At 35.4% G+C, this 15,566-nt stretch overlaps 1 protein-coding gene across 6 annotated transcripts in view; it reads right to left on the bottom strand.

The window, feature by feature from the left end:
• The window catches only part of PACRG (parkin coregulated), a 215,057-nt gene that overhangs the window by 89,505 nt on the left and 109,986 nt on the right, over positions 1-15,566 (bottom strand). For all 6 annotated transcript variants that reach the window (XM_071430457.1, XM_071430418.1, XM_071430446.1 and 3 more), the window contains one exon: positions 6,942-7,091. In XM_071430457.1, coding sequence (XP_071286558.1) covers positions 6,942-7,091 — 150 coding nt within the window. The remainder of the gene's footprint in view (positions 1-6,941; positions 7,092-15,566) is intronic.

Genomic DNA, 15,566 nt, shown 5'->3' with positions numbered 1-15,566 from the left:
TTCCCTGACACAACCTGAGGACATTTCCTCTTGTTTTATTTCTTATTACTAGGGAGAAGTGACCAGCCCCCACCTTGCTACAGCCCCCGCTCAGGCAGTTCCAGAGAGCAAATGAGATCCCATTCAAGTCTTTTTTTCTCCAGGCTAACCACATCCAGCTCCCTCAGCTGCAAAAAGACTTGTGCTCCAGACCTTCCCCAGTTTCATTGCCCTTCTCTGGACACACTCCAGCACCTCAATGTCCCTCTTACAATGGGAGGCCCAAAACTGGACCACAGGATTGGAAGTGTGGCCTCACCAGTGCTGAGTATAGAGGGACAATCACTTTCCCTCATCCTGCTGGCCACACTATTGCTGATACAGGCCAGGATACCACTGGCCTTCTTAGCCAACCCAATGCCAAACAAGCCACAAATAAAGCTGCAAGCAAAATAAACTAAAATAACTATTCATGTTGTGTTTTGGTGTTAGTACTACAGCTATGCATTAGATTTAGGGTTCCTTCCTCTATGGACTTCTCAGGGAATTTAAACACTTTCATGTCCCATTTGGAGGCCAGAAACACACCTGCTGAAATTAAGACAGGTATTAGCATCCAGTAAAAACAGACATACAGATGCTACTGTAATTCTGCACAAGTCTAGCCCTGAATGTCCAAATATTCCTCAAATGTGGTATTTCCATGGTAATTATTTCCCAAAGGAACACAAATCTAACAAATGTATTGGAGCAAAGCATGATATGAATCCTTAACTCTATGAAAATTATGTTTCACTGACATACCACACTTCTGGTACTTTGTGAAAGCTCTAATTAATTGCCAAACAAAATGCTGATTGAGGGCTACAAAGCCCTTTCAGGTTATATCCATTTTACAGATATTTCTACTGAAGCACAGGAAGAATTTAATGTTTCCCTATTTTACTTGTCCATGAATTTTCTGTGAATTCAGAAGTCCTAACTCATACACACCCTGTTTTTCATTCAATAGAAAAACTCATTTTCTTGAGTCATAATTGCCAAAAAATTAAAAAACTGAAAAGGGAAAATGAAAATATTGGATGTAATGTATCACCCTCTGACATGGGAAAATTTTCATTTTTCTTTTATCGAAAATTCAAGATGCTGAATTAATTAGACTATTTAAAAGTAAGTGCTAAGAGTGAATAGCTTCAATTTAATCAAAGCTGAATTAGTTCTATTTTGCAGACTTGTCCTGTTTTTTCAGCTAAGAAACGAAATAGTAATTAGAAATTACCCAGCAATTATGATCAAAGTGTAATGATTCCCTCATTGTGTTAGAAAATACCTTACAGAGTATTGATTACACATTAGAAGTTTACTATATAATCAGGTTAAACTCACATGGTTTTTATTGAAGATACTAAAGCAACAAATGCTCTAATACAGGTGTATCTTGGTAACTCCCAATTTCTGTGCTTCAGAGTTCCAGTGAATTTTTTGTAGCTTTATATGCAATAATGGTAATTGAAAAAAAATGAGATTGATCAATGCAAAAAAAGGTGAGACAACAGATGATAATGGTTGAGGATCACTTTCCTGCTTACTCAATTACAACACAAAAAATTATTTTGTGAGACTTATACTTTCAAGATGAGAGTCTTGACAAAAAAACTTGAGACATTTTTGAAAAATAGCATTAAAAGTCCATCAGCGGATGTCATCAATGAGAAATGTTTTGATGTTCTTAAAAACATTGAAGAATATTTGTTAAATAAATATCCTTAGAACTGTAATTCACAGAAAGCCTGTTGAAATAATATCATGAATCACAGTTGGGAATGACAAAAATATATTTTGCTTCTCAGCAGTATGGCAATAACATTTTTGGAGTGCAATCAATCTGTCTTCATCTGCTTAAAAATGTGATTTACTGGCAGATGCCATTTTGGGAAAATCACAATATTTTTCATTAAATGTTGATGAATCAGAACATCCTGGATCCTCTTGTACTGAAGGTATATATTAAAAAAACCCCAGAAAATGTATCAAAACTAGTTTCTTCACTTAGATCCGTGTTGTCATGGTGGCCCATGACAACACTTTGAAGTGTGTATCCTTAAAGCCACATCAGAATCTTTGCTCTCAAATTACAGAAATTATACCTGATGAATTTCAAAGAAAGCTTAGAAATAATTAAAATCTTGCAAAATATGCAAAGTAATAGGAAGAATAAATGTCAAAATTAAACATAAGAACAATGTGAAAACTGTAGAATACAGTTTATGTTACTAGTATATAAACATGGTTTATTTTATCAATAATCTTACAGCATTGAATGTTTTTTTAGAAAATTTCAACTGTGAATCAACTAATTCTCTAGGAATCTCCATTTTCAGTTTAAAAGGAAAGAAAAAAAGAAAAGCTAAAGCTAGTAGCACTGGAACTCTGAGAAAAGTTGTCTGAGAATAGTCTAAAATCTCAGAGTTCATAGGAGAAATCAAGAGAGCCTCAAATACATTACTTTGTAAATATTGATGTTAAAGACATCTGGGTTTTTTTGTTTGTGGATTTTTCTTATTCTGAAAGATTGAGATATCTGAACACAGAATTGGCAAGGTACAAAGTACTTTAGAAGAAGACTGACTTTTGAAAGGACTTTTGTATTTCCCACAGGAAGAAACATACAGTTGAAATCTGGGCAAACAATTTTTCTTTAGAGCATATTCAATAACATTAAAGGATAATTGCTGCTTCCCACTAATAACTATGAACCACTTGGAGGAGCATCACTGCCTCTGGAATACACAGGCAGTTCTGAAAATACTTGAACTCCAACACAGAGAGGACTTGTACCTTTATGCACAGTCTTTTGCTTTTGCCATTTAACACTTAGGTCCTGCTTCTTCCTTTTAGAGTCTGTGCAATATTACTGCATTTTGTAAAATAGAGTTCTCCAAAGTATGTGAAGTACCTTTCAGACAAGAGAATGTTTTTTCCCAAGTGAAGTTCAGGTGCTGTAAAGCATGCAGTATTATTCTGCTTTCTGGCTTCACACTTGGTTAAATGCTACAATACAGCTGCATCAGGTATTCTCAGTCATACCTCTAAAATTTTATTTTCAAGGACTGGCTACATAGGTAGAGACTGTCCAAAGTTTACACGAGCTTTACGTTATTGATAGTGTCAAGGCAATTTTATTGCAGCCAAGAGAAAGTTCAGGCTGCCCTACTTCCACTGTTTACCTCACAGTGACTGTAACAAGTCACAGATGAAATTACCATGCTGGAGAGGTACCTTCCACAGTGCAGTGGCAATCCACCCTCCTCTCTTTGAGGCCTGTAAACCCTAATAATATTTTGTTTTTTCTAACTTTATATGCAGAACTGCTCTTGCTCCATATAATATAAACTGATAACATGAAAATAGCTGTTAAACTAAATACATGAAATTTTCATTTACCAGTCAGGTAAATCAAACAGGAGAATTTTGCTGTTCCTAAAAGTCTAATCCTTTTAATGAATTTGTTTCTATTTCAGATACCATTCTGACATAAATGCACCCTAATAGCATATTCCTGGCCCTGAAGGCTCCTTTTTCTCTCCTTTTTTCTCTTTTATTTTTCTCTTCTGTCTGCTTTCATAAAATAACAAGCTTACTGTATTTGTTTTTAAATTGTATTTACTCCAGATAATTCACAGATTTATAAAAGACAGCTTAGAAAATAGGATACATAAAAGATAGGGATTTGTGATGCAAAAGAATATTTCCATTTGAGTCTATACAGAAATTTCTTTCCCTCTTCACAAGATTTAAATGAGTTTTATAAGAGTACATTTACCTTACACATATAACTACAGTGCCATTACAGAGTATATAATAAGACTTAATAAGCACTATCATGACAGCTTTAGTTTTTTATCTTATATAGCAGCAAATTTATATAATAATCCCTATTTTGGGAAGCTTGCTTGAAGACTGTTAGTCTCCTCCCAGTCTCTAGAAAACAGACAAACAGCTCCTGTGTCACAGCACTATTCCTCTTCCTCAATCACTGGAATATACTCATGTTCCCTTCTCTTGCTCTCCTGCCAGTCTTATGGCTCTGGCTAAGAGTTTCAGCAGAAAGTTTCAACCCTGTTTCAGAGCACACTCTGGCTAGATGGTGAGGGTGCTCTCCCTGTCTCCACCAACAAAGACATGAGTGGTGGTAGCATCACCAGCAGAATTCTGCTCTTTCATGTCTTAATGCTCTGCAACAGGGCACTTGGGAACCCGAGGGAAAAGAAACATCTACTGAGAGTCAGGGCCTCAGTTCCAGAGAGGGCACAAATTCAGACACACCAAATACGCTTTGGGCACCAAAAAGTCCCTTGCTCACTAACAAGACTCTTCAGAAGTTAATGGAACCCTCTCTTCTGGCTTTCACACAGACTGTCTCAGGAGGTTCAGATCTTCCCCCAGCATTTGTAACTTAGATTACATTGGTTTATTTTAAACCTGTATCTTGTGACTCAGATAGGTGAGCACATTTTATATGCTTTCAATGATTAAAACTCCTCATTTGTTTTTCATCAATGCTCTCCTTTTTTATAATTTACAAAAATTACCAATAGCAATAACACATGTGTTTTATTAAATAAGGAATATACTCTTTTTATGACATCTGAGCCTCCACCTAAGGTATGGAAACTTTTTGTATCTAAAGAATTTTGGCTTGGAAGTTTCAGAGCTTCATATCACACACACTGAGAGTGGTATTCACAGATGCTGAATTTGAGAAAGAGCTCCTTTCATCAGATAGATACTGATCTAGTGAGGTGGCAATGACTAAAACTTGACTTCTTCCAGTTAACTTAAGTCTGGACAAACTTCCACAATGTCTGACTTAATAGACTGCAAATCAAACCAGTGCAGGAAGATGCACCACAATTCTTACTTTCACAAGCTATACAGAAAAGAAGAAAGAAGAACACTTCACTTACCACATCTTTCACCTGTAAAAATAAACAGTGAAGAAAATAGTCCAGATCAGTCTCTGCAATTTCCTTATAACTGGGAGCAAACACCTGCACCTCAGCTACCTATTAGCTTATGTGAGATAGAAAGAGGAGGAAAGAACCCTGTATTTTCTGCCAACCACCAGGGAAGGAGGAATGAAACATAATCTTTTTGTGGAAGGAGAAGACAGAGGTATTCCCTATCATCCTCAGATGAGTACCCAAGAAGTTGAACAGTTTCACATGGTCGGCTTTGCGATTGGCATCTATTTCATTCCTAGTAATACTAAAGTTTCAAAATTTTTATTTCTAAAAAAAGTAATGACTTAATAAAATAATCTAATTTTCAACTATTACTTTTAATTTATTTTTGGGCCTTAGTTCTTTAATGTCAAATATAATGATTTAGTGTAGTTTTACGTAGGCACAAATGCACAGAGTACAGATCTCATACAAATATGTTGAAAATATGTTTCATTTTGCTCACAATACAATCAGAACTGAAGATATATTTAGATTGCGTTTAATGCCTTGCCAAGCTATGTACCTGGCTACACATGAGCTTTCCCTATTATTCATCTGAAATCACTGTAGAAAAGCCCAGTCAAGAGAATTTATGAGCTACTTCAGGCAGAAATTTGGAAAAAAGCATGTGTGGTATATTCATTAATCAATGAGAGTCATTTTTACGGTCTTTTTTTGTGCCAGATACTGAAATTAGATCTGTTAGGGGGAAATCTTCCAATTCAAAAGGAGCCCTACTGAAACTGCTTGAGTTCAGCCAACAGATTTCACTCATAACCTTTCATCCCACAGCTTCTGGAAAGCCACAACTGTCATCAGAAATAACTTGCATTTGTGAAATTCCATGTTACTGAATGTTTCGCACTAAGTAAAGTCAGAGACATACACGTATTTAAAGAGATCTAAAACGCAAATTTCATTTGTGCCTTCAAGTCAGTCTCTGGACAGGCATTTTTCAATCTGATTTGAATCTTATACATGCTAAAGAGTGAGTATAAGGTATTATATTCTGTGGTAATGCAAACAGAAAGTATAATAAGAAGGAGTCCTGCAGAGAACTATTAAAATGCCATGAATTTAATGAAAGCCCTCCTTTGAAAGCTTGTGAGGAATTAATTTCTTTTCATCTATGTGGCCACAAGTCAATAACAGGAATTTTTAAGTCAGTAACTTTGTAGATAATTGAAAATAAGTACAGATAGATTTACTTGCAAAAAATATTTAAAAAATTAATTTGGCAAAAGCAATATACATCATGTTGATTTCAGCTGATGACTGTGGTGTAAATGTACTCACAGTATATAGAACTCACAGTACCAGTCATTAAAGACTGAAACTGGCAAGATCTGCACTACAAAGAAAACACATACTTAACTGTAGATATAAATTAGTTCTAAATATCTCTATAATGAAGCCTGCTAAGCATGCAGCAATATCTTCAAACTTCACTGTTTTGCTCAATATCATCTAACTTGAAAATCTTCTATGACATGGAGTTTTCTTGACCCTCAAATTAATTAGTTTGATCTCTACTTTTATTTTTAATCTTTCCTAAACCTTCTGGTAGCAGCAAATTGCTTGTGGAGAGCACAGAATTGAATAAAACAGCTGGACTAAACTAATGTGTTGGAGGGAGGAAAAAAGCTTTGCAATTTATTAATGTATTCAAAAGACTGTAACAAAGTTTACAATTTAATTATTGGAAGATTATAGAACTGCTTCACTGCTTCTGTACTGTGTTAAATAAACTGTACGTGCAAGGAGTAATAAATGAAATTGTTAATTTCAGTGCATCCTTAGGGAATAGTAAGAGGGGGAGTTTACATTATTTAGAGCTCCAAATGGATTTGAGTTTATATACGGTAATAAATCTTAACTACATTGTTAATTAACCCTGCCTCAAGCCCCTTTTTGCCTTAGGAGTTGAAAGACACAGTGTCTGTTAGCATAACTCACCATTCATGTGCTTAAAGATGTTTAGGACTGGGAGAATTTGCCGATAATAGGGCACCAAGGCCTCCCCCACCATTTCAGCTGACACCACCAGGTGCTGGATGACTTTCAGCGTGGTGCAGAGGACCTGTCGGTTACGAAGGTTCAGTGCATCTGTGATGCAAAAAGAACAACAGGCAGAAAGCAGAATTAATTTCTAAAATGTAAAGGGAGGGGGAGGAGTCCTCCAATGGACAAATTTAATTAAACTATACTCTGTTGGGAATTGTAAGTGGGCCTTTATTAGCCCAGCTTAGAAAGATCCCAAAGATGGATTGCAGTCCTGATGTTATAAAACACAGCCTTGTCTGATTGTTATTTGTTCCCACAATTTGTGCTGACTCTTCAGTAACCCAAAGAATGCAGCTCATTATTCCCTCATGCTGCCTGTATAATACTGGCGTGGTCCAAACAAATGAAAAATAAATGTTCAGTAAGTACCACTTGGGGCCAATGGAACTATACAACTGCAAGACAACCTGCAAAGGTTGACAACAGATGCATTCTAGTGCAACAATTGGTGTTTGTATGTTTGTACTCATTTATTTAATGATAATTTTATTCATTCAACTGACAATTCCTACTATTCTGAGAATCAGTACAATGAAGCAAATGTTTATAGAAAAAAACCCCCAACAAACAAACCTTGTAGGCTTTTTCAAAAGAAAAATATTCTAGGGGGAAAAAAAGGTTTTGTCTAGCCTACTTAGATGTAGGCTTTCAGTGTCATGCTTCTAATCTTATGACACTAAGACATTTCATAAAAACCTCTTGTTTCTTCTCTTTTAATTTTACTAAAAGCAAGTGCTTTGCATTCTTTCTTGTAACTAAAATGATTCACGCTTGAAATAAGTTTTTTTTTTTCCTTGCAAAATCCACGTATTTATAAAAGCATTTCTGAAATTATGCAGCTGGATAAATTTGTCAGCAGTTGTCAGATTTGGTATGGTCTTATATATTGGTCTAATACTCCAGTGTTCTGCCCCATTATATAGACTTGTACATCATTGCATTGGGACAGAACTGAAAAAGATCGTTCATATTCATTACTATGTTTTACAAACAGAGACATTTAAATATATGATTTGAGACACCATAACAAAGTTTAAGCATTTAGAAAAAAATTGTAGCAAAGAACAAAAAAATTTAAAGAGGAGTTATTAGTAACTTTTTCAAAAACTGCCTTTTCAAGTGGAAGTATTAGGATCAAAGATATCTCTACTTATTGCAGAGGTGTTGGAGCTAGATGATCTTTAAAGCCCCCTTGCAAATCAAACCATGGTTCTATGATTCTACAATTCTGTGATTCAGTATTTCCTGTGCTGAGTTTTATCAGAGCACAGGAATGCCATTTCATAGGGAATGAAGTAGTATTTTCACAAAGGAGCAATGTCAGTTTTTCCATCTCTTTAAGCAAATGTGTTGTGCCCCACCTGCTTCTGCTGCTTATTACATGCCTGCTGAGTGTTAAAAATCAGAGCTAGATCTCCAAACCAAGGGCAGGGCAGATTGGTTGTGTGAATAGACAGAGACAATTCTAAAAATCAACTAGTAAATAATCTCCTCTCATGCCTCTTGGCATGCTTGTGAACAACATACTGAACCTACTGTTAGAAAAAGAAAGTCCAAGGTATAAAGGTACTATTCATCAACTTCATCCATGTTAAAGGAGTACTGCTAAATGAATATACAGACTGAATTCCATATTGTTTATTTTCTGCAATAGTCCCTGCTGTAGTCACCAGGCTGCTCTTAATTTCACATTGTCTCTGAGGATAATAATGTGTGGACAGGAAGCCCAACAATGCAGCATGCTCACGTTAAATTCCAGCAAAGAGGCTGCCTATTCCAAATTATGCTTTTGTGGATGGATGTTCTAAGGCTTCTTTAGCAAAGAGAGACACCCAGATGCAATTTTAAACATTGGGACCAAGTCTCAGGTAGGAAAATACTCTGTTAGAGAGTAACAGGCATTATTCAGTTTCATGTAAGAGTGGTTGGAAGAGCAAGTTTTGAGGTATAGATTTATTCACTACTAACTTGTCATACACACAAATAATAGCTAACTGAACTAATAGGGAAATTATCACTAACACTGGCAAATTTCAGTGCAACAGTTATACCATGCATACAAGCATGAATGAATATTTATATACAATTTAATTAATTATTACAAATTAGTAAAATTAATTATTATTACACACAAAATTAATTAAGAGATATAAAAATTAATCATTGACAGAAATCACCGCTTCTTAATTTTTAACAAATTGTACCCACTCCCAGGAATAGTACTTCTGGACTGTAGAAGCTGTCCCAGACTATAAGAAACCTTATTTCTAGGCATGCAGAGTATGTCATGTAAGTGGAAATGGCTGTCCAAATACTCCTAGGAAGAACTTTTGGATGGATCCCATCTGATGCTATAGACTTGTCTCTGTCCAAGTGTAACAGCAGGTACCTGACCATTTCTCATTGGATTATGGTGGTTTCATCCTGCTCCCCATCCCTATCTACAGCTCAGGGGTATACAGGGTATTCTGAGAATAAATGGTTTTACAACTAAAGATGGAGGCAAAGGATGCATTAAGTACCTCAGCCTTTTCCTCATCCTTTGTCTTATACTTCCCCCTACAAACAGTAAAAGACTGGAGATAGATTCTCCTTAGCCCTTCTTTTGCTTCTGATATAGCTAGAGAAATATTTTTAATTATATTTTATGGCAGTAGCCAAATTAAATTTTACTTGGGCTTTGGAACTTCTAATTTTCTCCCTGCATAACATTATGAAAACTTTCTAGTCTTCCCAAATTGCTGACCCTTTCTTCCAATGGTCATAAACTCTCTTTTATCCCCTGAATTCTAGACAAGTGTCTCTGTTCAGTCAGGCCCATTTGTTGGCTCATCTTTCAGCACATGGGAGCAATTTGCTCCTGAACCTTTAAGATTTTCTCCTTGAAGAACATCCAGCCTTCCTGGACCCCACTGCCCTTCAGGACTGCCTCCCAAGGCTCTCTGTCAAATGTACTCCTGAACAGACCAAAGTCTGCCCTCTGTAAGTCTAAGGCTGCAGTTCTGCTGACCTATCTCCTTACTTCTCTGATAATTGAAAAGTCTATCATTACATGAGCACTGTGCCCAAAAGGCCTTCAGCCACCACATCACCCACATAGTAGTCAACCAGTTCCTGGCTTGATTATATTAGTCACTTTATAAACATTCAATTAGAGGCAGTCCCTGCCCCAAAGATACATCACTTTCAAATACCTGTTTATCTTTTTAAAATCTGGTAATTATTTTATGCGTACTACCATCACTACTAACCATTCTCCCACAGGAATAAAAGGAAGAAAACATTAATGCAGTATATGAAAAAAGTGTATTCCAATACATTGGAAAATATCAGTGGCATCCAGAGGTTAAGAGAAATTGAAGAAAGTACTAGTATCCTTACACAGCAGACCATTTAGGAAATTGGTACACTACAGCTACATAGCCCAAATGAAGGAAAGATGCATAATATTCAAAGTATTCCAATTTAGAAAACATTCTAGGCTGTTGCCTCTTGGCCTAGAAGTCTGATGAATCTGTTATTGTGAAGACATGGATCTTCACACAAACTGCAAAGTGCCCAACCGGTTTGCTTCTCAGTTAAAGAAAGATACCTTTCTGCTCCCTAAAGGATTTTGAGAGGGCTTTCCTGCCTCATCAGTACATACTTTTCCTTGGTCCTTTAGACTACTGTAACATTCTCTTGCTAAGCAACAAAACACTCCAACCCAATAAATTGACTCTGTTGCTTGGAAGTTTTGATGTTTTTTGCTTTAATGGTATGAACTGGAAGATTTTGCTTCTGATTTAGGATACACTTTTCCAAGAATCCTCCAGCTTAAATAATAGCTCAATTGAAGTATATAATGAAGTATTCTTCATTTGAACATATATTATTTTTACTGCTATAGCTTTTCCAAACAAATATTTTCTGAAGTTCACAATAATATTCCTAAATAAAAGAAAATTTTATAATGATAGCCGCTTAATGTCTGATTTAAAAGCTCAGTATCTGAGTTTGTTCTATTTCTACCATTCAAAGCCAGAGATAGTTATGAAACTTGAAAGCATATTTAAAACACCATAGTACTGTTTATTAAAGCTTATTAGCAGTGAGACAATATAAGATACCAATTCACTGACTTCAGTGAAGACTTCAATTCTGTCTAGCCTCTGTTCTAGGTCAGCCTTTACAAGGCATCAATGTTAAGTCACTGTATTGTTAATTTCAGATAAATTTTATTGGCAATTCATGTAAACTGATGTAAATTTAATGTTTCTTTTGTTAATTTCCATTAAGAGCAGAAACCTTCCTTAAGATGTATGCCACTTGTTTGCTTATCCATTTAGCTAGATGTTTACATATAAAACAATAGAAATAATTATTTTTAAACATTCAAATCTTTTCCTTGAGTAACGCTTCTTATCTCTTAAAGACCTAGAAATTATATAAGTTGATATCTTTTCTTTCTATGTGGCAGTTTGGAAAATCCTATCTCAGTTCCAGACATTGTCTATAACAGAAGCCACAGTTCTCCTCTGATAGATGAGATTGATAGATTCTATAAGCCAGGAAACAAGACAGCATTTCTCCCGATACACTGTGGATCTTTTTCATGACACAATATAGTTCCACAGAAGAGATCAAATCAGAACATGCTCTCCCAGATAGCACATTGATATCCTGAGCTTTATAGAATCAAATCAGTTTGTCTAAAATTCTGTTTCTTCTTTAACTATTAACTATAGATTTTGCTCGTTATATTAAAAGTTATGTTGATAATGTAATTTTTCTCTTCAACTTCTTTTTGAAATACACTTGTGAATCTATGCTTAGAATTGCACCAACATTTTCCATTTTCTATTTAGATCTTGCAACCAAACATTAAAAACTATTTATTTTGCATTCATATCTCTCACTCAATTGGTAAATGAGGCAACAGTTTCAGACAATTTTTTGCCTGAAGCAGAACAAGATACATAGAGTATCCTGTGAGGTAAAAAGCACTCAGGATAAAAATGCTTGACTGTTGTGATCTACTTAATCTTGTTGATCAAGGTCTTATTTTAAATTCACAGAGTCGGGTTTGAAGAAGTCCTAACATGAGGTGTTCTCAAAATACAATTGATTAAAGTGATACATACTTCTCTTTCAAAATTTTGTTCAAAATCTTCAAAGTGCATAATACTTAACTACCTGTACTTATATAATAGTACTATGCTAAACTTACAGAACAGTAATGAAGACTGTTACAAAACACAGCATTTCAATCAAGAGTGAATAAAAACCAGAATAAGAACCTTGTGTTCTGTACTTTTTAGAAGTCCAGTAAGAGCCTGATCCAAATAACAATACAGATGTACACGAATTACTTTCTGTACAACTGAAAGAGTGATGTGTTACAGTGAAACAATGGGGAAGATAAATAGGGGGTGAGGCATGAAAACCTTATGCCAGTTTTGTCATCAAAGACCTTTTTTGGTAAAGCCAAAGTCTAAGGGACAGAAAATGCTAAGATCCATAGTGAAACACTGATTTTTTTCAAAAAACATGATATAGCAGAATATGGAAGAAAAAGCCAGTCAGTGGCTTCTTTCAGCTTTAGTTGTGCTTCTAATTGTAGCATTTTACTAGATCAGCTCCTATAAAGCTTGAATTGTATTAACATTTGTGGGCCCAGTTTAATTATATAGTACAAAGAACACTTAGAAGAGAGTCCCAAAAACCTGCTCATTGACTATGCCAGTGTAGAGTTTCTATCCGTTCCTAGGTGTACATTCTTTCTTCTGTGCTAAGATACTGAAATTGCTCCGAATATCCACCCTCCTGATGAACACAGGTCTGCTATCACTGAAATGTGATGCCATTTAGAAAAAAGGTCTGCAGAATCAAAGAAGTACGGACATCTGTACTGCAAATCCTAATCTAGCATTCTATGTTCTCTAGATCATTGAAGAAGAAGAATGTGGACAAGAAAAACCTGATAAAACAGTTTTCTTAGACTTTCAAAAGGAATTTAATAAGGTCCCTCACTGAATCTCCATGGCTTCCATAGAAATAAACACTGACTTAGAGTTAGAAACTGTGGGCAGAGGAAGAATATCACTAGTAAGGCCTTGCAGGAATCTGTGCTGAATTTCCATGCTTTTCACTAGATCCAAATGTGATTTGGAAGAGTCTTCACTGATGATAACAAAGATTTCTGATGATATCAAGTTATTCCAGATACCAAAGACAAGGACTGACTCTGAAGAACTGTACAGAAAAACTGGGTGATAAAATTGCAGATGAAATTCATTACTAATAAATGCTAAATATAATACATTTATGAATTCAGGAATAAATAGCTTTAACTCCAACTTTAAAAGTCAGAGATGTTAATTACAGATTTCACTTTCCAAACATGGATGAGATTTATCTTTATTGAATAAGGAACACAGATTCTCCTCACAGAAAAGAGTAAAGAGAATAATAAAGGAGCTACTTCCTAAAGCAGTTGAAAATACCTGAAATGACCAGTTTTGGGCAGAAGAACCTAACATAAACCTAATTGCAACTACTTGTACTGGCTGATGAAACCTGCAGGGGAAATGTTTTAGTATTTGAATATCAGAACAATTTAAAAAAATCAGAGACCTTTGATTTCTTTAAAAGCATACTTGTTTGCTTTTATCTTTATCTTTAAGTCTGTGACCTTAATAACCAGGACTGGTTCTCAAGAACCACAGTCAGCCAGGAGGAAAATTCCAATTACATTAGTGTTTTAACTTACTTTCTGCAGGTGAGAGAAATCAACTTATATGATTTGCAGAAAGAAAATTACAACAGACCAGAAAACCATATTTATTCCATAAAAATATTGCAGAACTTTGTGAAAGGAAGTATTTAACAGTCATTAAGTACTCCTAAATACTGTAAATATGTGAGAACTATGACTATGCTTAGAACAACTGCTAGCAACACATTCAACTTTACATATCTAAATGCAAAAGTGACAATGATTTGACATTAAATAGGAATTAACTACACTGTAGTCCAAGACAACATTTTTCATGCAAATAGAATGAACAATAAGAAAATGGAAATCAAGTGCAAACAGAATGTGAACAATAAGAAAAGAGAAATCAGTTTTATTTGGAATTTTATTAAACATTAAAAAGGACTCTGTAGGTGACACTGAGAGAGGAGTGCTCTATTCATTTCTCTAAATCTGACTCACAAAAATATCTATTACCTTAATTAAATATTTTTAACAAAGTTTAAGGTATCCTTGATTTACTGTATCACAGAAGTGATGTTTAACAGCATGGTAAAAGTCTCAAGAAGGACAACTTCAGTCTTCCTTCGGATGGAGATTATTCTTTCTGGGCTCAATCAAAAGAACTGGTCTGCTGACTGGAATTGGGTAGAAACAATACTTCCTTCTAAGTTACAAGTGCAAAGATGAGAGCTTTTCTAGCTTTTAGGCCTAAGCTGAGATTGTCTACATATCTGTTTTAGGATTCACAGCACAGAACAGAGAAGATTCTGGCAAGTGGGTGATCCAAGATACTTAAGTGTTTGATTTCACATTATTATCTTCATTAGCAAAGCTATATTAAGATCTTCCTATTGATAATTTCTAACCATTCAATCCAATGTCTGTGCTATGGTGTACTGTTCCTTCATATGTGGGAGTGCATTTATAAATTAGACTATTGAAATTATCTGACTTTAAAAGTAATGCCACTTTAAAAATATTTTTGATTTATTTTACAGTTGGGTTCTTTGGCTATGTTTTTTTTGTTGTTGTTGTTTTTACATATCTAGATGAAAGTATCACCAAGTTGCTCCATAAACAATTGCATTAGCAAAAGTCAGAGTGTGGGAGCTGGAACAATTGGTGACTTTATATATGCAGGGGTTGAAAACTCCTACAACTACATTGCCAGCAAAGCAAATATGAATGGCAGCATGCCTGCTGCCTTTGAAAGCAGAGGAGGTGCTTCCATGCACTGTGTTGCATGTCCCTGATGTTCCTCATAGAAACAATAGACAAAGGTGCAGAAACTTCTGGCTCCCTCAGGTGTTTATTTCTGCACGTGTGTCTCATGCAGAGAACATTGGGGCACCCTGAATTCAGGAATCTGAGAGTTACAAAAGCCAGCAAAAGGACTTAAGGATTTTCTGATCCAATCGTTATGGGAAATGTAATATTAAAAGTAATAATTTTTACCAAAAATGAACATCAAAAGGAATTTTACACTCCCATAATGACCACAGATAAAAACATAGAAAGGCTAGACAGACTCCTCTGTTTCCTAAAAATAAAGGAACTCTCATGTAAACTACAGACATCTTTACATCTCATGTAAACTACAGACAACCCAGGGGGCTGTGCCTGGGTTCCGTTCAGCTTTCTACCACCAAGGCAATCTGCAATGTGGGGCAAAATTGGCCTCCTTCTTCTGCTTTTTTACCTGTCTGTAATATGAAAATAGCAATATGGATCATCCTGGCAAAGAAGATATGTGGCTGTTTATTGTGCATCAGAACTTT

This window comes from Agelaius tricolor, unplaced genomic scaffold, assembly GCF_023055355.1.
Source record: "Agelaius tricolor isolate 1412-34295 unplaced genomic scaffold, bAgeTri1.0.p SCAF_1, whole genome shotgun sequence".
Lineage (NCBI taxonomy): Eukaryota > Metazoa > Chordata > Aves > Passeriformes > Icteridae > Agelaius > Agelaius tricolor.
Note: the sequence above shows the minus strand (reverse complement) of the source record. Positions and strands in the feature narration are given on the sequence as shown.